The 24,145-nt window shown below is 34.9% G+C and overlaps 2 protein-coding genes across 2 annotated transcripts; one reads left to right on the top strand and one right to left on the bottom strand.

The window, feature by feature from the left end:
- Window positions 1–18,381: 18,381 nt before the first annotated feature.
- LOC111905343 (uncharacterized) lies at window positions 18,382–19,744 on the top strand. The gene is made up of 2 exons (XM_023901038.3): window positions 18,382–19,212; window positions 19,524–19,744. Exons 1-2 carry the CDS (start codon window positions 18,541–18,543, stop codon window positions 19,629–19,631), a joined length of 780 nt encoding a protein of 259 aa, XP_023756806.1. The 5' UTR covers window positions 18,382–18,540; the 3' UTR covers window positions 19,632–19,744.
- A 2,296-nt stretch (window positions 19,745–22,040) lies between these two features.
- LOC122194826 (secreted RxLR effector protein 161-like) lies at window positions 22,041–22,706 on the bottom strand. Its single transcript, XM_042896081.1, has one exon. The coding sequence runs from the start codon at window positions 22,704–22,706 to the stop codon at window positions 22,041–22,043; it is 666 nt and encodes a 221-aa protein (XP_042752015.1).
- Between the last annotated feature and the right edge of the window lie 1,439 nt (window positions 22,707–24,145).

Genomic DNA, 24,145 nt, shown 5'->3' with positions numbered 1-24,145 from the left:
TGAAACGAAAACTTTCGGTCCTTTTACAAGTCGGGTGGGTCGGACTTATTTGCACCGATATTGTGACCTGGTCAAACTCCGTACGTGTACAATTTTCCGTTTTTGGTCCTTGTACTTAGAAAACTATCAAACAAGGACCTCATATGTATATGGATAACTACATCTAAAATACTGAAATACACGATAAATACGATAGATATATCAGCTAATAGTAAATTTCTACAAATTTGGGAAGGAAGATATCGATAACTACGTCTAAAATATTGAAATACATGATAAATATAACATATATACTATGTTAATAGTCCCTTCCAGTTTTAAAACTAAATGTAATGTCGAAGATGTCACACCCCCAAACCAGGATGGCGGAAACGTCTGGGGTGGATGACTTCATGAACAATATTATAACATAATGTACAATAGTGATCAAAGGAAACACAACCATTATAAATATAATTGAGAATGTATGTTGTTTCCAAGTACTATATGTTTCAAAACCAATTACATTATGATGACAAAATGAATAGTACGACGTCGTAACGTCCCATCCTCAAAAGACTTGTGACTACCTGTTTAACGGTTTTCTAAGAATACAAGTAATTTTGAAAAGTGTCAACAATTAAGTTGGTGAGTTCATAAGAGTTTTGTATATGAAAAATCTTAACTTTTTCCTTGTAAAATGATAGTGTTTGTTCCCAGAAAACTCAATATTTCCTTAAAAATAAGTTGTAGTCTTAAAAAGCCTAAGACCAAAATTGTATAAGTATTTATATACTTAAAATAGTAGTACATAGTTTTATTTTTATATAAAACCATTTGAACACATGTTACCCCGTAAACTAAATATATCGTTGATTTCCCATGTGAGTTATTACAATCATGCAAAAACTGAGTTATTACTCTAATCAATACAACTTCTAAAGGCTAGGCTAACCCCTCTCTATAAGTTCTCTAAGAAGGGTAAAAGACCATTCTACCCCTCTACTAGCTCATAAGTCCAAACACTGACCAAACCCTAAAAGTCAACAAAAGTCAATGGTCCAACCTTGACCAGACTCGTCGAGTGCACTCGGGCGACTCGGCAAGTCCACACTGGCCCTCTGAATGCTTCCAAGCCCCACTTGGCACGACGAGTTCCCTCTCCACTCGTCCGGTTACTCAGCAACGAATCGCGGGGCAACCCCGACTCGACTCGGCGAGTTGCTCCCATGATAACACTCATCTGACCTCTTGAGGTCAGATCTGCTTCACTAATCTATAGATCTGGCTCCCCCATGACCAATAACCACGTAAAGGTCGAATCTTGCTACACATGCAATGCTCCCAAGGCTTATTTTGGTAAAATCCCCTCTAACATGGCAACCTATGTCCATTTCCTCCATAAACCCATAAAAAGCATAATGGTTCAGGCTCTTTGGACCTCAAAAGGTCCAGATCTAGAGTTTAGCACTCAATGGGACACTATACTCAACTAAACAAGCCATAAAAGGGTATAGAAAACCCTAAATTCAATGCCCATAAGCAAAACAGAAAGATAGGATCGAATAGCTACCTCAAACTTGAAGATCCTCTTGACCTCCCCTTGCTAGAAACACTTTCTCATTTGCAAAATCACACCAAAAATGATCAAAAAGGCTCAAACTCGCTCACAATCGGTAGGGTATCTCTCTCTGGACTGGTAGCCGCAAATGGAGGCCATAAAGGCCTTTAAATAGGGCACATACCCCGAGAATTAGGGTTTCAATCCACAGCACGGACTCGTCGAGTCCACCCTTCCCGACTCGTCGAGTCCGTTCATTAATCCAGTTAGCATTCGCGGTCCTACTCGACGAGTCTACGACTCAACTCGTCGAGTCCCTCTCTTTTCTCACAAATAAATGATAAAAATATTAATACCTGGAATACATGATGTTACATATACACAAATATCACGCTCTCTTACTGAGATTCTAGTTATAATTCAGGACTTTATTATGTACTCTGGTAGGTACGGTGAAGCCTTTGTCTTACATAATTGCTTCAACAAATTTACATTTTATGTAATGAAAACCCTTCTATGTGTAAATATCACTTTTTCATAGTATTAATATAGTGTGTAATAATTATATACTTTTATATAATTATTTGTCTTGTCCGAAAATGTTATGATAGTATTAATGACATATAAACTATACATATTATAGTTTATTATAAATATTTCGTTGTACCTATATATATATATATATATATATATATATATATATATATATATATATATATATAAGTTAACATGTTTAATTGTTCATAAATAACATATATTATACATCTAACACACGTATATGAACTATTAGTAAGATAAAGTCAGTTTTCTAGTTTTTGACCTTTTTATGTCACCAAACGGTAAAGATTGAATTATAAACTTTGTAAAATTTATTTTTACCTTTTGGTGAAGTTTAAGTTAAGCTAACCTTATACGTTTAAAACAACATATTTTAGGTCAAATCTCATAAAAATGGTACCATAACCTGGTTATGACCATTTTTGTTAGAAAACCATATTTTTTACATAAAATGATCGATTTCTTAGTTTTCTTTTTGTAAAACCAAATCCTTGGTATTTATAACTAGTTTAATAGCATATGTCCAAAATAACATATTTTGATTTATATCCCACAAAAATCATGTAATAACTTGGTTATAACTATTTTTTCTAGAAAAATCATATTATGTTCATAAAAACCATAGTTTTTATAGTTTTGTTTTTATGACTTTTTCTTAAGAACATATAGCATGTTTATACTCATTTTTCATAGATTTGTATTATAAACACCATACCACACATAAATGATCATAATACTAGGTAATAACATTATTTCATATAGATAACATTTTTACACAACATGAAAGTAAGCATGTATAACAACCTGTACAATTATACAAGATTCTCCCTCTAAAACTTAGATAAAGATGAAAATGAGAGGTATGAACTCACCTTGAGTGTGTTTCTTGGTGGATAAAGAGGCGAAGATGAAAGATTTCAAGCTAAGAACACTTTAAGATTGAAAGATCCTATGGATATTAACACATATTAATGTGTGTAATTGTAACAAAACTAGTATATATATATATATATATATATATATGTATGTATAGAATCACTAGATTAGTAAGGAGAAACTTACCAAAAGATCAAGAAAAAGATTATGGAGATTAATCTTGAGAGATTGAACTTGTTCTTGAAAAAGGAGATGAACAAATGAACAAGATGGGATGAGGGGGAGAAAGAGGGTTTCGACTGAAAATAAAGGGAATAGAGGGGGGGTATTGGGGGGGGGGGGGGGGGGTAGGGAATGGTTTCTTGAATTTAATATTCAAGCATGATCATTTCAATTAAATAATACTACTTTTAAAAAGAGGTAATAATCATATGGAATAAAATGTGTCGTTAGTTTATTTTTATAAAAAAGGGTAATTTTTATAAAAGTTGGTGATTTTTTAAAAAGTGTGGTAAAATGATGTATAATTACTTAATTTGTATCATATAAGGTCAAGTTATTATAATAATCATTATTATCAAAAATAATAACACATTACACGAAAGTTAGGATGATTCCTAATTCTTTTCGTTAACATTTAAGTGTTTAAGTCGGGTAAAGAATTTGTCGCATTTGGTGATGAATTCACCAAAAATCTGAATATGTAACATTTGTTATGAATTTGTCACGTAGTATAACGTTTATGAACTCAACTACATTGTGTTATGAATATTATTTATACCCAAATAATATATAATTGAATTATCGAACTTTTACGTTACTAACCCTAATCAGGGTTTATATTCAATAATTGGTAAAAAGAGAGGTACTTTGAATTATAACTTGCCAATAGTACATTAGTAACATTAGGGATATCACATTTCTCCTGAAATTATAATACGAGTTGAGTTGAACTGGTTGATTTTTGTTTACTTTGTTTGACCAAAATTTACGGTTGTCACATCATCCCCTGTTAGAAGGAATTTTGTCTCGAAATTAGCACTCTAAGTGGGTTCTCAAGAGTTAGGGAAAATATGTGGGTATTTATGTTTCATTTGGTCCTTACGTTCCCAGCTAAATTCAGGTCCTCGCTTGGCGTTCCATCGAACCTTTACTATTGGTATGCGACTTTGCTTCGTTCTTTTGACTTTCCTGTCCATGATTTACACTGGTTCCTCGACGAAGTGGAGACTCTCATTTACTTTGATTTCGTCAAGTGGAATGAAGAGAGTCTCATTGTACATACACTTCTTCAAGTTGGACACATGGAAAGTGGGGTGCACGTTGCTAGGTTCTTGAGGTAGCCGAAGTCTGTAAGCTATCGGGCCAATCTTGGCAAGGATCTCGAATGGCCCTATATACATTGGATTTAGTTTCCCACGTTTTCCAAAATGTATCATTCCTTCCCAGGGTGAGAACTTCAACAATACGCGATCACCAACCTGGAATTCCAAGGGTTTGCGTCGTTTATCAGCATAACCCTTTTGTCGGCCCCGAGATGCCTTTAGTCGTTCATGGATCTGAACGATCTTCTCTGTCATTTCCCATATGATCCCAGGGCCGGTAAGAGTGCTGCTAGGCACTTGTCCTCTAGCTAGTTGAGTGTCACCCACCTCAGCCCAACACAAAAGTGATATACACTTGCACCCATAGAGGTCTTCAACTGGTTCAACTTTATTGCTAGAGTGATAACTATTTTTGTATGAGAACTCGATGAGTGGTAAGTGGGTATCCCAAGCTGTACCAAATTCTATCACACAAGCTCTCAACATGTCTTCCAACGTTTGAATAGTTCTCTCGCTTTGTCCTTCGGTTTGTGGGTGATAGGTTGTACTCATATCGAGTTTGGTTCCCAAGGACTTTTGTAGTGATTGCCAAAACCATGAGGTAACCCTACTATCTCCATTAGAGATAATGGATATAGGCACACCATGTAATCATACAATCTCCTTGATGTACGTCCTTGATAGTTTCTCCATTTTGCCTGTCTCCTTTATTGGTAGGAAGTGCGCGAATTTGGTTAAGCTATCTACAATTACCCATATAGTGTCAAGCCTACTAGTTGTCTTGGGAAATTTAGTTATGAAGTCCATGGTTATCCGCTCCCACTTCACCCGGTCATATATGGTTGTTGTAGCAAACCTGAGGGCTTTCGGTACTATACTTTGAACTTGGCGCAAATCAAACACTTGCCCACATAAGTAGCGATTTTTTCCTTCATGTTTGGCCACCAATACAGTTTCTTGAGGTCTGGATACATCTTATATAACCCGGGATGAACGGGGTACTTGGTATTGTGAGTTTCGTTCATGATAATGTCTTTGTACCCGCCAAATCTCGGTGTCCAAATTCGTTTCATGAGGTAACGAGCTCAGTCATCCTTGACCTCAAGGTTTTTATCCATTCCTCGTAGGGCTTCACTTGTGACATTCTCAAGTTTCAAGTCTTCAAGTTGCACCTCCTTGATTCGAGTGGACAGATGTGAATGGATAGTCAATTTTAATGATTTTACTCGGCGACCTGAGTACTCTTTTCGACCTAGGGCATTTGCTACCACGTTGGCCTTGCCCGGATGATAAAGAATTTCACATTCATAATCATTTAGTAACTCTACCCATCGTCGTTGTCTCATATTGAGTTCTTTTTTATTGAGGATGTGTTGGAGACTCTAATGGTCAGTGAAGATTGTACACTTTGTACCATAAAGTTAGTGTCTCCAGATCTTTAAGGCAAACACTACTGCCCTAATTCAAGGTCGTGTGTGGTGTAGTTGACCTTGTGAGTCTTAAGTTATCTTGAGGCATAGGCAATGACCTTACATCGTTGCATAAGTATGCAACCTAGACCTTGCTTGGACGTATTGCAATAGATCACAAAGTCTTCCGCTCCTTCTGGAAAGGACAAGATCGGAGCATTGCAAAACACTTGCTTTAGCGTCTGGAAAGGCAGCTTCTTGTTTATCCTATCAATTGAAGGTCACTCCTTTCTGGGTAAGGGCAGTAAGTGGCTTTGCAATGTTGAAAAAGTTCTTTATGAACCTTCGATAGTAGCCAGCAAAGCCCAAAAACTGGCGGATTTATGTCGGTGTCCTCGGCGCTTCCCAGTTTTCAATTGCTTTAATTTTGGAGGGATCCACATGTATCCCTTCCTTGTTGACCACGTGTCCCAAGAAGTCCACCTTTTGAATCCAAAATTCATATTTTGGAAACTTTTCATACAACTTCTCCGCCCTTAGTGTCTCCAAGACTTGTCATAGATGTTGACTATGCTCTTCCTCACTTCACGAATAGATTAGTATGTCATCGATAAACACTATCATGAATTTATCTAGGTAAGGTCGGCATACGTGGTTAATTAGATCCATGAACACCGTGGAGGCATTAGTCAATCCGAAGGGCATCACAACGAACTCGTAATGGCCGTAACGAGTCCTAAATGCCGTCTTAGGAATATTTTCCTCCTGGAATCTGAGCTGATGGTACTCCAGATGGGTTTTGAGCATTCTAACACCCCTAAGTGTACATGTAACCCTAGAAAACCTTGGATCTATGTTTGTCTAAAATACATGCAAAATATGATTTCTAAGGTTCATAATCCTATCTAGCATACATGGGGAACTTTTAATCTAAAAGATGGCTAGAATTACATACCTTGTAGTTGATTTGATTCCTTGAAAACCTTGAGAGCCTAGCACCCCAAGTGTGATGCCTCAAATGCTTCACACAACACTAAATGCTTTGGAATGACTTTGAGAGAATGCTAACACTTGTAAAAATCAGCCTAGCCCTCTTATAACTTAGTATAGCCGATTTTGGTGGAGAACATGTTACTTATATAGTGTGTCACATCTAGGGTTACACCATGTAAACCCTAATATGACATGAATCTTCATTTCCATGACCCATGGGTTTGTAACTCCCATGAGCATCCTATGGGTTTAACCCAACTTGATAATCCATGGAGCCTTTTAGCCCACTATACAAGTTATGGATGATTTACATAATCAACCCATATATTTAATTAGTCATCTTTTGATCACTTAATTAATTACAAATTAATTCTTGATCAATACTAATTAAATAATACTATTAATATATTAGAACTTATAATATATTAATAAACCACAAGTGTTATATCTCTCATTTAGTCTATCCGAATGCATGATGCCATGCAACCCAAATGGACCATGCCAGGTCGGGTCAAGTACATACCAAATATAGTTATGGACTTAGACACCTTATCCAACAGTCTTCCACTTGGATAATTCTAATAACTATATCTGTAAGTATGACTTCAGGAACCGATCAGCAATCGTAGCTCTTTCAAGGTCTCTCGGAACTGAGAAGATAATGATGCACCACTTAAGATAAGTGATCATATAATCCTCTGTTCTAGATATTAGTCGGAAAAATACATGGAACAATGTCTTACTTATTGTCCAACAGTTTGTTTCCCGATTTCCGATTTGTTTGACATAGAACTAAATTGAACACACCAATTCGGTCTGACCGGGCCCGATACATAGGTCAAAACAAAATCATCGAGGGGCCTAAATATCGCTTCTAATCCAAGAAGGAACATATAAACTTCGACTTATATGCTTATTCTACTACTTGTTGAATCACACACAAGAGTACGTTTTATAACATCGAGTTACCAATGTGGTTCCGTACGATCAATGCATAACCATCTCATAGGCAACAAGTCATATCTCTAGGTTTGAAGACTTATATGATATTACCGTCTCACGATCACTCAAGATAAATTCCATGAAGTGATACCAGTGAGCGTGGGTTGATTCCAGTGCTCATAACTTATCAGCACTCATGAGTGTTGTAGCCCTGTCCAACAACTTAGACCTCTGCAACCAACCCATGACAGTCTTGATTCATACCTACTTCCAACATATGACCGACTGTGGAGAATTTGAATAATATGATATACCAAACATAATTATTCTGGAAGTCAAAACATGCAAAAGAAATATAGTAAACGATCGACAAAAGATAGCAACACTTTACTCATAAATAAACACATCTTTTATTCATCATCAAATGTTAATTACACTTTACAAATTTCAAAATTATCTAACTATTAAAACTAATATCATCCTTCAGCCCTATGCTCCGAGCATGCTGGAGATGCTTAACCCGACTCAGTCCCTTCGTGAGGGGATCTGCTGGGTTCTCATCCGATGATACCCTCTTTGCCACGAGGAGTCCTTCTTCTATTCGATGTCTGATGAAATGGTATTTTTTGTTGATGTGTTTGGATCTCCCGTGATCCCTTGGTTCCTTGGCTAAGGCAACTGCACTTTCACTATCACAAAAAATTTCCATTGGCTCCTTTATAGCTGGTACAACTCCAAGGTCTCCATTGAACAGTTCAGTGAATCTCAAAAGATATAGAAGTTTCAAATCCAAGTAAAACCTAATTAAATTATTTCGTTTTCATAGTGGAAATTGGTGAATCGTCATTCGCCTACCTTCAAATATTTTATAGCTTGGATTACGACATCCCCCTTCCAAGTTATAAAAGTATTGTGTTGGGTCCTAGACTTAATATTTCATATTGGGTGTTATATTAAGGACTTTAGATCAACTATCTTGAATATCTCCCAAAAGATGTCTAGTTCAGACATCTATGATCTTCCCAAATCTCTTGGAACTTCACTTCCTCCACCTCCTCCAATTATTCTCCCTAACCCACAAGTTCAAGGTCACTCAAGCCCTATTGGCAAGCAAGGTCTATGTGTGATCGCATCTTGGAGATGAAGTCACATATTGACAAGCCGGGAGAGTTGGCTGTCAAATTCTTAAGAAAGTTGGATGTTTAATCACTTTCTAAGTCATATAGTGAGTTCCTTTGGGACTACTATGAAACAAACTATGACATGTCCCTTAATGATCTTATCTATTTCCTCGGTGCTGCTGAATCAACAATGATTTGAGGACTAGTAAAGCAAATTTAATTAGGAGATCAACTTACCAATGGACATTGACAATGGTAACCACTGTTTTGAAAACCGGACCGGACCGGCCGGTTCAACCAGGAACCGGTAAGGTCACCGGTTTTTTAAGGCTTAAAAACCGTTTGCAAATGAACCAGTAAAAACCCGCGGTTCAACCATAAACCGGTCAAAAACTGGTCTGGTCGAACCAAATAAAACCGGAACTTTGGAAAAATAAATAAATTATACCAGGTCACTTCAAATCTAAAACTTTAAAGACTGACAAGGGGACCCACGAATTTAATTGTAAGATCCACGCCTACTTGATGCTTATTATTTATTTTATAAAACTCCGAAGGCCTCACACTTTTGTTTTTAGGTGATGTGGGAACTGGGAATTGGGATATGGCCTTCAACACTCCTTTTCTCCCTCATGTGATACAATCTAATATTTTTCATTTTTTCATTACTCACAGAGATACGAACAGAAATGGAAGTTTAATCTTAAAAGCATAAGATTATATATATATATATATATATATATATATATATATATATATATATATATATATATATATATATATATATATATATATATACGGTTTTTCTGGTTTTTGGGACCGGTCCAACCGGTTGGACCAGTTGAACCATCGAACCTTTAAGGCGGCCGGTTCGATGTCCGGTCCGGTTTTCAAAACCTTGATGGTAACATTGGATATCTAGAAAAGACTTCCTCTTCCCAATGGAAAGGGATCGACCATAGTCAACTCGGTTGACCAAATGGTAAAGAGAAAGGCTAAGTCTGCGATAGTCCCATGTACCATTCCCAAAGAGTCCATATGTTTCTCTTGCCAAAGGAAGGGGCATTGTTTGCGAAGCTACCTATTTACCTGAAAGATCATAAGGTTGATCAAGTTAGGAAGTTTGACCCTACTTCAGGTAAAGTCCATTATCTAACTCTGTTAAGTTTCTATTCTGAGATTCTTATTACATGATGTGACTGGGTCACATGTTGATGTTTTAAGAATCAAAGAAAAGTGAAGAAACTTAAAGGAAGTAAATGCTGTTTCTGATCGCGAAGATGGATTTCGATCGCATGGTTCGGTGATCAAAATTTTGAGTTGTTGCTTAGGAGTTATGATATATTTCTTAGGAATAGATGGCAACAAGTTTTTCATATGCTTTTGCACTGTAAGGATAAGTTTTTCTGCAAAGTTTTAAAATAAAAGGAAAATTTTTGATTTTATTTATTCTAAGTATCCTTACAATGGCATTTGTGAAAAATTGTTGCATATATGATTCCATTGATAGCAATATTGGAAAATGGATTTGTTTCTTTCATTTGTGGTAAATGTCTATATTACCAAATAAGGAAATATTCTCATCACCCAAGTTTTGATTGGACCGAAACTTGGAATCATGCAAGTTGTATAGTATGATGAATGGGAATTTTTTTCTTTGGAAAATTAAGACTAATTCCTTGTTCACATGTATATGTGAGTCAAGTGAAGGACTAAGGGATCGAGTACACATTCTTGTGCACTGATCAAGTCCACCACAAAGATCATTAAGACTATTCTTCATGATTTACTAAAGTTTAGTAAATATGATTTTACTTATAAGATTAAGTATAATACTAAAACATTGGAAAAGTTTCGATGTATGGAAGAACGAATGAGAAGAATCAAATTAGGCAAAAAGATAAAAGTTTCTCAAATCTGAAAAGATGGGAGAGTACTTTAGTATCATGTTTTGTGATCATCTTAATGATTAAAGAATCATATCACAATTGGTCTTCTAAGGACATCTTAGTGCATTCGTATGGCTAAGAAGAGGAGTCATGAATTGTTGAAATGGTTAAATCAAGAAGATGAGTCATACTTCGTTCCAAAACAAGTCTTAGAGTCATACTCCAAGATTGTAACTTGAGTGACACGTCTTAAAGAAGGTTTATAACACTTGTCAAATGTAAGAGTAAAATGTTTTCTACTCTTGTACATTTGAAATTGGTAAGTTGTGATGTTTTGGGATAAAACAAAGACCTACTAAGGCCAATCGTGTGAAGTGTTTGTCTTGATAAAGAATCCGCACTATATCTTGAATATTTGGCAAAATAGTCTTATATGTCAAGAGGACAGTGGGAGTCTTAAAGATCTTGAAAGAATTTCAAGATGTAATCAAGAATAAAAACCTGTAGTTTGACACTAGCACACGACGTGAGGTTTATAACCTATCGTGTTGACATAATTCTATTTATGTGCCCATTCCAGTTAAAGTTGGCTTTGCATATGAGTTCTGAGAGTTCTCAATTGGTTACATAACAACTTGGAAGCAATGGCAGACCCTTATGCTGCCAGGTGACAAGAAGTTAGGACTGCACAAGTTCAATCAATATGAGTTTGGATTTGTCACTAACCTTGTCTTGAGAATATGGTTTTGACAAATTCACATGGATAGGAACACATACACCATAAAATCTAAGTGTCATAAGGTTTCTCTCCGATTCATGAAAATGTTGGTGAGGAAATGCTTTCACTAAGTAGATAACAATTGTGATATTTGCATTCTCAAGGTCGTTAGTGGAGCGTGTGTGGTTAACCGGCACACTAACATGGACTTGTGAGAAATGACAAAGGTCTAAACATTGAGACTATAATTACAACATCCCTTTTCATAGTTCTGAAATTTTATAGACACACATGTGTGCTATCTAAGGAAAGGTGTATGATTTTGAGAAAGTTTTATCAAAGCATTTCGTATCAGAAGTCAGATATTTGGTAAGAAAGTCAATAAAGTATTGATTTGTAGAAGTCTAACTGATTTCTGAGTACATGTCAAAGCTAATGGGAGCATGATAATTATTATTAGTATTGCAAGATATCAATGTTAATTATAGAAAACAAAAGTTTCAATTCGTGAAGTTGCAGGGGTTGAAAAGTTGTTTTGCTATAATTAAAGGAGAGGAAATTATACTTCATTTCCATTTTAAAAGCTTAGATTGAGGTTTTAATCATCTTTAGTCAAGGATATATATGAATTTTGTGTTGGAATGGCTCAACATAAGGAAATTCTATATATGGGTCCATTATTTGTGTTCTAAAAATTCGATTATGATTACAACATCCCTTTTCATAATTTGAATTATGAGAACTTGGAAAATAGAGATATTGTAGCAAAAGGACTGGTCTAGTATCATGTCTTTATGTGAGACATCATGAATCGTGTCCCATATGCTTCGGATATAGGATCGATTGCATGTGCTATAATATTCATCCTTTCTAAAATTTTCCAAATGCCTAGGGCATTAAGAAGGGAAAAGGTCTAGAATTGGATATGACTAAAATGATTAAGCAATTGTCGAGGACAATCTAAGGTTTACCAAAGATTGGTTGCTCAGGGACAGTTGGAAGTATATGTTAATTTTGGAAGGACCATATTGACATATTCTGAAAAGAGGCAACTCTTGTTCAGAAGCGATAGTCAAAATGGGAATATGGAAATGTTTCCATAGGTGGAAGATATTAAATTTGTGTAAGATTAGAAAAACTTAATGCAAGAAGGATGTTTCCATGGAGTTGATCTCCATTGGAATACTCTGTAATGTCTGTTGACAAGTCTTTGTGACTTTGTGCATAAGCATTACAAGAGGATCAATGCATATAAGTTTAAAATCAAACAATATTTCGGTAAATGACATGAATTTGGAATTCTTGCATTTGCGGTAAGGATTTGGGATTGTGAAATGAGAATCATTGGAATTATGTTCAATCGATCTATTTCACAAAGTAAAGATCATAGACAAACTTAGTATGCATACTTGGTGTATGGCATAACTAATGTTTAGACAAACATAGTGTGCATACTTGGTGTATGACCTGACTAGTGTTTAGAAAACATAGTGTACATGCCTGGAGCATGGAACAACTATTGTTTTAATTCAAGTATAAAGTTGATAGTTTGAAACAGTATGCAATGAATAATGTGTAATCAATATGGTGATAAATAAAATATGTTTTATTTATATTCATAAGTTCTAAGACCATATTGGATTCAATTATTCTTGTGTTTCACTTTGCATGTTTTGACTTCCAAAATAACTAGGTCGCTCTTCCTGAATGACTAAGTTATTCAAACCATCCACAGTCGGTCATATGTTGGAAGTAGATATGAATCAAGACTGTCCTGAAGCTGGATTGTAGATGTCCAAGGTATGGGACATAGCAAGTGGTGCTACAACATTCATGAGTACTCATAAGTTCTGAGTATTGGATTCAACCCACGCTCATTGGAATCACTTCATGGATTTTATCACGAGTGATCATGAGGCGATAATATCTTATATTCTTCAAACCTAGAGATATGACTTGTTGCCTATGAGTTAGTTATGCATTGATTGTACGAAAACGCATTGGTAACTCGATATTATAAAACGTGCCTTTGTGTATGATTCAACAAGTAGCAGAACAAGCATATGAGTCGAAGTTTATCCATTCCTTTTACCCTTAAAGGGATAAAAGCGATATTTGTGGGCCCCTCGATGATTTAGTGATGACACCCCGAAGTGCTTGGCCAAGCCAAGACTGATTTGATTTGTTCAATTAGTCGGTCGTCATAAATCGGAAATCAGGAAACAACAAATGGATAGAGAGAATGATTTTAATCCATGTCTCAGTCCATATGATATCTAGAATGGAGGAATATATGATCCCTTATATGATGGACGCGTCATTGATTTGTTCAGAGTTCGACGACAACAACTTTTAAGAGCTACGATTGCTAGTCGGGTTTTGAAGTCATACACAATAATAGTTTTAGACTTATCCAAGTGGGAGACTGTTGGATTAGTGTCTAAGTCCATAACTATATTTGGTATGTACTTGACCCGATTGGCATGGTCCATTTGGGTTGCATGGCATCATGCATTTGGATAGACTAAAATGAGAGAAATAACACTTAAGGTTTATTAATATATTATAAGTTCTAATATATTAATAAGATTATTTAATTAGTATTGATCACAAATTAATTTGAAAATAATTAATTTATCAAAAGGAGACTAATTAAATATATAGGTTGATTGTGTAAATCATCCATACTTGTATAGTGGGCTAATGCTCTATGGATTATCAAGTTGGGCTAAAACCCATAGGATGCTCCATGGATGCGCCATGGTGTTTTTGTACCCATGGATCATGGAAATGAAAGGCCATGACGATTAGGGTTTACATGGTGTAACCCTAATTGTGACACACTATATAAGCATCTTATTCTTCTCAAAAATCGGTCACTATGAAGGAGTGGTGAGGGCTAGCCGATTTCATGAAGTGTCTCATTTCTCTCAAGTTATTCTAAGTGTATTTGGTGTTGTGCGAACCATTTGAGGTGTCACACTTGGGGCATTAGGCTCTTAAGCTCCATGGAATCAAGCTACATCAAAAGGTATGTCTTCTAACTTATATTACTCCATATGAATCAATGTTTTGTATGCTAGTTAGGATAATACTTTGGAATATTCATATTTGCATGTATAATATAGAAAACATAGATCCAAGGTATTTAGGGTTGCATGTACACTTAGGAGTGGTAGAATGCTCAAAACCCAACAATTATTGGATCTGTGTACAATACTACTATTTTCATATCTATGAGGTGAGTTTCCTTCACTGTACTCATGGGTCGAAGACACCAATGCCGACCCACTAGATTGTGTTATGTATCCTTGTGTATAAGATGTTGATATGCGGTAGTGATTTGCTTTATTGATAGATTTGTATGATTACCTGTACTAATGATTATTGTTTGCATATGTCGACATATAGTTAGGTTGAGGCGGTCCTTCTTTGTACTGAAGTCCAAGATACCCAGGCGATATAGTTGATATTGTAGGCCCAAGGGAACGATCCATCTTATGTTGTAGGCTTAGGAGCGGTCCAACTTTATGATGTAGGCTTAGGTGACAGTCCAACCTTATGTTGTAGGCCTTGTGTGCATGCATTATATTTGTCTTACGAGTGGAGTATTTTGGGGGAACTCACTAAGGGGTCGTTTGATAATTGCTAACTGAGTTAGAACTGACTGAGTTAGAAGCTGACTGAGTTAGAATTTTTGACTGAGTTAACTTCTGATTGAAACTTGCTGTTTGATTTTGCATCTGACTGACTATGTAAAATGACTATATTACCCTCAAACCACAAAAGTTGTTTAATCACAATATATTATTAACAAACTCCATTTATGCTATAATCTCAAGAACATGAAGATTAAAAGTAAAAAATATACACACAAATGATAAAAATTAAATGCAATCAACATTTAGATTCCATAAGCTATAGATCAATAATCTTCTTTTCAAAATTGATAATTTTTATTGAAAGGTTTTCGGTTTCTTCTTCTTTTATTAAAATACAATTAAACCTATTCTTAATGTCAACCAATAACTTCCCTTTAATGAAAAAAATGTATTTTGCTCTCGAGACTTCACCATAAATGCCTGCCATGTTTTGTTTTGTCATTCCATCATATCACCATTAGTTTTGTTCCAATTTAAAGTCTCCAGTCATCAAGGAATTGTTCCAACAGCCTGATAATATTCAAAATGTATATTTCATATGGAAATTAATATACAACATCTTCTTGGGTTTTTGCTAATTTTACAGGAAACAAAACAATATCATTGAAGGGCAAAATAGACAACCCATTTCCCACTAATTACTTTAAAACGCAGATACAAACCCCAATGGTAACAATTTCATAGCTTTAAAATAACAGTCTTTCAACTTTGGGTCATGTAGAAGATAAAAGAAATTTGAGGATCAGAAGTGGCACTGTAGCAATCGCAGAGAAGAAGAAATTCAAGGACCAGAAGTAGAACTGTAGCAATCACAGAGAAGAAGAAGGGACGGGCACACATACCCGTGTCTTCATATGCCCTACACTTTACCTCAATTTCATGAGGAAGACGACCAGTTTGGCTGATGGAGCTAATCGATTCAATTGAAGGAGATATAGAACATGCGTAAAGGGGGGAGGGTAAAGTGCGTCCATTTTTTTGGTCAACATCTTTCTCTAGTGGACTCAATTTCATGAGGAAGACGACCGATGGTAGCGGACCCAATCAGGTGGTTGGCGATGCTGAAGACTAAAGATGATCGAGAGAGTTATGATTGAGAGGATGGAGTGAACTCCGTTAAAAGAGAATTAGAAGGGCCTAATTGGGAAAATGAGTTTCTCTTTCCGGTCAGCTTCGTTTTTGAGGTGAACCGAGTCAGATGAAAACAGCTGACCGAGTCATCTAAGGCGTCTGACTCAATACAAATCAAACACACTGACTCGGACCGGGCCAGCTAAAATGTCTGACTGGACCCAGTCAGAAGCAAATCAAACAGCACCTAAGTTTTGACTTGCAGTTGTTGATTTCAATACTTTCAGGTACCTCAGATGATCGGGGCAAGACATATGTGTCATCATACACATCCTCCTGCTAATTTATGTTTGAGAGAATTTTGGTAGTATGATTCTATGGATTTTTTTATCTGAAAACAATGGTTCATATCTTGTGGTTTTTGTGAAATGTTTTATATAAAAATGAAAAAAATTTATCAAGATTTTTGGAATGTTACACTTTTAGTAAACAAACAAAAATTAGCTAGTTCAAGTTTTTTATTGAATCTTCTTAGTAGTGAAAGATTATATAAAAAATATTCTCCATGTGAATTTTGACTTAGTAAATGCAGCTTTTGGGCGACCACATAATGAGCAAATAGGTGTCCAAATTGACTCATAAGAGGATGAATGTGCAGAACAACAATATAGGAGTTCTTCAAAAATGAAGAAGTTGTTATGCAAAAGCACGAATACTACTTGTACGTGTTAAAACTCTCAAATTTTTACCGATCATAACAGTTTGAAACAAGTTTTTGACAAAAATGATTGAAATTCGATGACAACAACATTATGCTGTATGATACATGTATATATTTTGATTTATTAAAATATTTCACATGCAAATCTGATATATTTATTCACATGAAAAAAAATTATAAAAATAAATATTTTCAGCTTTTTAAATAAAAATAACAAATCTTCAAAAAAAAAATCAGATAGTTGTCCGTGATGAATTATTTGAAAATACAGCAGCAACAAGTAGCAGTGGCGATGGAAATGGAATATTTTGAAAGCATGATTGGTTATTTTAGAAAAAAGAAATATGATGGTTAAAAAATAAAATGGATATTACAACATCTATAGTAGCTGTTATTAACACGCTACCTAAAAAATAGAAATAAAACATATTTTTTTGAATTTACTAAGATTATACCAAACACACCCTCACAAGAAACCTATATTCCTCTTTATTTCCTTTTACATACTCCTTTTGCAAATCAAAACCCTTATATATATATTATTGTCCCTCCTTTTGTTTTCAGGACAAGAACAATTCTTAATGACTGTATCTAAAACATTAATGTGAGAATAAGTTCAAACTCTAAACTTTTAAATAAGAATATCATAAATTGAAAAAAAAACCCACTTCTAATATAATTTTTGAATTCACCGGATAATAACGATTGGCCAAGAGTCAATGTAATTTAATGATAAAATAAACAACCAACATGAAATATAAATATCAATCATTTATTTATAACAATACATTTGTAGCAAACAACTTTTACCATATCTAATATTGATGTATACTATATATAACAAACAATTCTATTATAATAAATGAAGGTTTTTTTGCCACATGTCCTCTTCTCCTTCATTTGGACACATGACATTTTCTAGAATTTTTAATTTTTCTATTTTCCACTTGTAATTTTATTGTATTTTTTATTTTATTAAATTAAAATTTCACATTTAATGTGTAAGGTAATATATATATGTAAAGTATTTATTAGAAAAAAATTATATATGTAATGTATTCAATACATTAAAGTCTCATTAATTTTAATAATTCAAAATTTTCTTATAAATTCAAACTTTTCAAATTGTTAAAATTTTATATTTATTTTTTTTAATTAAACCCATATAATACATGAGTCTCACACCTAGTGTTAAATAATTGTTGGCAAAATTCTAATATACAAAACGTACAAATTCTTTATGAGCCGGTGTGTGTATACTGTATAGATCGTAGAGGTAGGTTTTTATTTACTTATAATAACATATTTAAACATACAAAGTTACATCTAATACTTATTAATTAAAGGGGCGAATTGTAAACCAACCATATTAGAAAAATCCCAATAAAATATCAAAGGGGTGCATATCAAACCATTTTCAAATTAGTTTATGTCACATCATATAGGTCCCATGGACCACAACAATTTTGTCAAGTTTTGAGTGGATAATGATGCCCATATGGTATGCATCATCATCATAAATGTAGAAATGTTGAGGTTAAATTCATTTTTTAATTCAAAAGCAACAAGATACTATTTGAGGTGACAATATTAATAATGCTCCAAGTGAAAGTTCCCCACTAAACCACCTCCAATAATTCAACCAATTCCATTGGAATTTCAACTTCTTGTTGGGAATCATCTTGAAAGAAAACTTCAACGTTGATGCCAAAAAGATGGATCTTGAAGATGAAGGATGGGTGAACATTCCTTACGATGAGATTCTTGAAGCTAATGAAGATGGTGATGAAAAAAACTTTTCAAGAAAATACATCAAGAGTCCTGCAAAACTTTTCAAACCGAAGTACTTCGATACCCCACAAAACTCCCAAGATTTTGTGAAAGACAAACCAAGATTTGAAAAACAATTACTTAGTATTCCAACCCAATCGGATCATGGACATGATCCGATTATGATCAAAGAGTCTAAAGAAATAACATCTGAGCATGAACCTGAGCCTGAGTTTGAACCGAATCAAGATCAGATCATTCAAGTTTCCTTCAAGAAAGAAAACCAATTTGTCAAAAAGAAAATGGGTTCTCCAAGATTGAGCTCTCGAGAACCCGATATGTGTAATATTGAAACAAGTCCTTTTCAATATGAGGAAAAAAGTGATGATCGTGTGATCAATTGTTCATCACCATCAAAGATGATCAAGCAAGAAGTGATTGCTTGGGATGAAAATAACGAAAGGTTGAATTTTTGGCAATGGGGTTTAAGTGGTATTGGTGCCTTTTGTTCTCTTGGCATGGTTGCAGCTACTGTTTGTATCATCATGTTAGGAAATGGAAGAAAGGACAAACAACAAAACCGAAAACTTAAGATTCAAATCTATTCAGACAACAAGGTTTGCCTACTTTTTTTTTTTTTTTAATAATTATTTTCATGCCTTAAATTGCTTTCTGTTTTTAAAGAGAAGACAACTACAAAAAAGTACATAAAAATAAAATACATATGTACATGTTATTGGTAATTGATTAAGTTGGTCCAATAAGAGACTAGGTAGTGTTTATTTGACTTAAAATTATGTTGTATTACCATAGACATATTGACGTAAAAATACATGCATAAAATTGATTAAAGTTAATTTTTCTATTTATAATTTGTCATTTTCAAATATATATTTTTTAATTATTGACTCTAAATATGGATGTATAGAGGATAAAGAAAGTGGTGCAACAAGCAAATGAAGCAATGTCAGCAATGAGAGGGGTTCCTTTGGTCAAGGCTCAAATCACATATGGTGGATACTATGAAAGTATCTAGACGAAATTAGTATCTTTATAAAAAGCAATTGCTTTACATGTTTGCTTATATGAAGTATTTATGTACATATATGTTCGTTGTTTAATAGTCTAAAGTTTTTGTAATTATATGAAGTTCGCATCTAAAGGCTTTCATTTACATTTTCATACATTATGATGAGATGTCAACATGACAAGAAACGAACAACAAAAATTAACTATAAGCTGCAGAAGCAGACAGGATTTGTATATAAGATTGTAAGGGTGTTAAAATCGTAATTTTAAAAATGTCATCTAAATAAATTGATCCAGATCTTAGTTGAATTGTTTTTCAGTAAAATCATTATAAAATTGTAGCAAATCGTAAGATAATACTAAAATTTACGATACGTGAAGTTATAAAATGTAACGGTGTAACTTTATCCGGTTTGATTTACCAACTCTTTGAAGACTTTTGGGCTTGTTTACTATTCTTTAAGCCCTCTAGAGTATAGGGTCTAGACTGTAGATCGTTTCATTTCTAAGATTTATATAATAGATTTGAGTTTTTCTTTGTGATTTTAAATGCATGGCACATTTATTTAATGCTTTTGAGTTTTTTTTCCTATGTAATTTAAATGCATATCACATTTAAAGATCACATCATTTGTTTTTTCAACAACTGAAACCGCTAGCAGGATACGACGCCAAAAAAACAACTACAAAGTATTAATTAGATTCAATGTTTTAAAAAATTGGTTGGAACCTATTGTGATCGGGGACGAGAGTGGTTTAGTGAGATCGACTTTATGTCAATTTCTAGACTAGATCGAACCAAATGATGTATTCAAAAACCAGGTTGAACCGGTAAAAAAACTATTTGAACCGGTTTACTGAACTTGTATATTTGAATTTCTATTAGCCCGTTAAACAGACAACTCATTTCCAAAGCAAACTGAACATTTTCAGAGTATACACAACTCGAAAGCCGATGTACACTACCACCAGACGGTCGAACTAGTTGAAACGATGGTCGAACAAGGAACTAATCATCAAACCGATTAAATAAAAATCCGATTTTTCAAACATTGATTAGATTTTGAAGCCATAGAACCTAATTAATAACAAGTTTTTGTTTCTACTACCAAACCATAAAATAATATGGAAATGACAATAGCTTCCTTTCTTTGTTTTCCTTTTTACCTCCAAAGACAATATAATATTAATATTGCCAGATCGACAAAGTCATGAAACAGATAACTTCAATGACTACTTTTTGGGAGCTCGACATTTTAATAGTAGATATCCAAGGGAGAACTTCCAAAATCGAGTAAAAAATTGGGGTTTGAATATGTAACCAAACAAAAATCACGTTTCAAGTTGTAGCTGTTACTTTACACATAAAAAACAAATGATCAAAGTCTTCATCTAATTATCCGAACATATGGTACATAACACCGTAGGGACGTCAACACCCCTATAATCGAGGATCGACTTGTGGGAACTATATTCATAATCTACTCTCACATATTGATACATCTCCAAGCCGGAGCCCTGCGGAATCCATATAAATCGACCTCTATAACTTGTACCCATAAAAACTTATCTTTTATAACAAAGCAACATCTCTATTTTTGCAAAAGAGCATGGTTAAACGCCACCAAATTTCCAATGTCTAAACTGTCATTTTCTTTAGAATATCATTTTCTTTAGAAGACAGAATAACATCCCATTTTACCCAAATCAGGTTTCGATCGTCACCTTCCCCACCCCACAAAAACTTCTTTTTAAGATTCTCAAGAACTTTAGAAACAATACATAAGGATGATTGACATAGAATATATTTCTAGATATCCCAATAAAGATTTAAATAACATCGATATACCACCAATAGACAGAGTGTTTACCTTCCAATTAAAAAACCTTTTCTAACATCTATCAATGAAAATTTTCCAACCTTGCACCTTAGACATATTAGACCCCATATGGATGTCGAGGTACATAAACAAAAGTTTCTATAGTCTATACCATGTAATAGAGGCATACCCAACAACCTCTTCATGAGAAACCCCAACCGCATACAAGCAATGGCGGACGTAGAAAAAAGTACAAGGTGGTGCACAATTCTTTTAAGGATTGCACTAATAAAAGTGAAAAAACTGATAAGAGCCAACCTGTTTATTGCTTTGTCAAAAACTGAATCAAATGTATACAATACTTCTTTTAAAAGAGAATAAAACTAACAAACTAGCTAAACAAAAGGATAAGCTATAAAGTAGATAAGAACATCAATGATAAGCTATAAACTAGATAGGAATTAAAATAAATTCCCTTACTCCCCCTCAAGATGAGCATGCAGATTCCGAATGTTCATCTTGACATGAAGTGAGTGTAGCTTATCCTTGCCAAGTGGCTTGGTAAGAAGGTCTGCAAGCTGATCACGGGTATGAATCTAAACCGGAGCTATCTCTTTAGACTCTACTCTTTCATGAACAAAGAAGCAGTCCATCTCCACATGCTTCATTCTCTCGTGAAAAACAGGATTGTGAGCAATGTGACGAGTTGATTGATTATCACAGAGAAGTGGCGTAGCGGTAGTGACCTTCAGACCTAGTTCTAATAATAACCATCGAACCCATAGAATCTCGCAGACAGTGGTGGCCATTGCTCGATATTCAGCCTCCGCTGAAGAGCGAGAGACGACTGATTGTTTCTTCGACTTCCAAGAGACAGGAGCTCCACCTAAGATCAACAAATAACCTATTCTAGAACGACGTGAATACGGACATCCAAGCCAATCGGAATCACTGTAAGCGACTAAATCTGGCGACCCATCTTTCGGTAGTAGTATCCCATGTCCCAAGCTTGCTTTAAGATATCGTAAAACTGCACGCCAATGATTGGCTCGAGGATCTGAAACAAACTGGCTCAATACATTTACTGAATAAGTGATGTCTGGACGAGTGGCTTGCAAATAGAGCAGTCGACCAACGAGACGCTGATACATGTTGGCGTCGATCCGATCTTCGTTATCCCCCTTGTTGAGCTTGAGATTTTGTTCCGTGGGAAATTTGCTCGGTTTACAGCCAAGCATACCCGTGTCTTCTAAAATGTCCATAGTATATTTTCGTTGGCTCAGAACTAAACCTTCCTTCGTACGAGACACCTCAATACCCAAGAAATATTTCAAGCTACCAAGATCTTTAATGCTAAATCTAACATCAAGATTGGATTTGGTGTTTGCAATTTTAGTGGCGTCATTTCCAACGATAATAACATCATCCACGTAAATGAGAGCTGCAATGAAACTAGTGTTGTTTTGTGAATGAAGCGAGAATGATCTGCATGTGATGACACGAATCCCATGTCACAAAGGGCTGCTGTGAAGTTTTGGTACCAATTTCGGCTTGCTTGTTTTAACCCGTACAACGATTTCTTGAGCTTACATACTGGTGGGATGTCAAGCCCACCAAGCAAATTACACCCTTTGTTTGCAAATAAAACGTAATATAATGGTAAAAAGGGGTATCGATCCTCGGGGAAATGGTTGTATTCAATCACCAATGCAATCTAAAAGAACTATTTTAAATAAACTAACTAACTACAATTAAACTAAAAGGGGGGTGTTTGATTACTTGAAAACTAAAAGACTTGAATAACTAAAAACTTGCAATTAAGTAAGATAGTGAGATGCTCATATATTGGAGAGAATTGGTTAACTAAGGCTATTCAACACAATGAACATTTATGTGTTTATCATTAGGATCTAATACAAAGCTTATCCTTCATCCGAAATTGGTTATAGCAATCATGAATCATGAGATGCCAAGATTCCTCATAGGTAGTATGGAGGTTGGGGAAGCCCGCAACACACCTTCTTAATTAAGATCAAGGGTCAATTGAAGCAATTGATCTCAAGAAATCAATTAGCCTTAAGAATGAAGGAATCCCCAATTCCTAGAGGATGTCAAATGCTTACACATCCATAAAGGAGTTATGATTCATAAGCTAGAGATGATTTCTACCATCATAAAGCTTTGGTTCTAGATAAATTCAATGATCCAATGCAAAATCAAAGAAATAAATCAACAATTGCTCATTCAATTACTAAGCTCATGATCAAAGCATCAAATAAGCATAAGAATTGCAAACTAGAATCATAAACATGGAATAAATTGATAATCAACATAAATCCTTCAAAACCCACAAACATTCATTGGTTTTCAGCCAAAGTCAACCAAATAAGAGTATTAGCCACTCATGGCAACAAAGTAACAAGAACAATAATCTAATTGCATAAAGAAACTACCTAAGATTTGGAAAGATGAAAGGAAATGGTTTCTAGCTCCCAAAATCGCCTCTTGCAGGTCTCCAATGGTGAAAAAATCGTCAATGAGCCTCTAGATTTGATCCCCTAAGGTAATGGCAAGCCAAATGACCAAAATGCCCAAACTGGGCAGTTGCGCGGGTACCCGCGCAACGTAAAATTCCACCCGCGCGACAGAAGTTCCACCCGCGCAAATGTTGCTGTAATGCTATTGGTCCTTCATTCCTCCA

The sequence above is a fragment of the Lactuca sativa genome, chromosome 6 (assembly GCF_002870075.4).
Source record: "Lactuca sativa cultivar Salinas chromosome 6, Lsat_Salinas_v11, whole genome shotgun sequence".
NCBI lineage: Eukaryota > Viridiplantae > Streptophyta > Magnoliopsida > Asterales > Asteraceae > Lactuca > Lactuca sativa.
The sequence above is the reverse complement of the archived record's forward strand: the minus strand, read 5'-3'. Positions and strand labels throughout refer to the sequence as shown.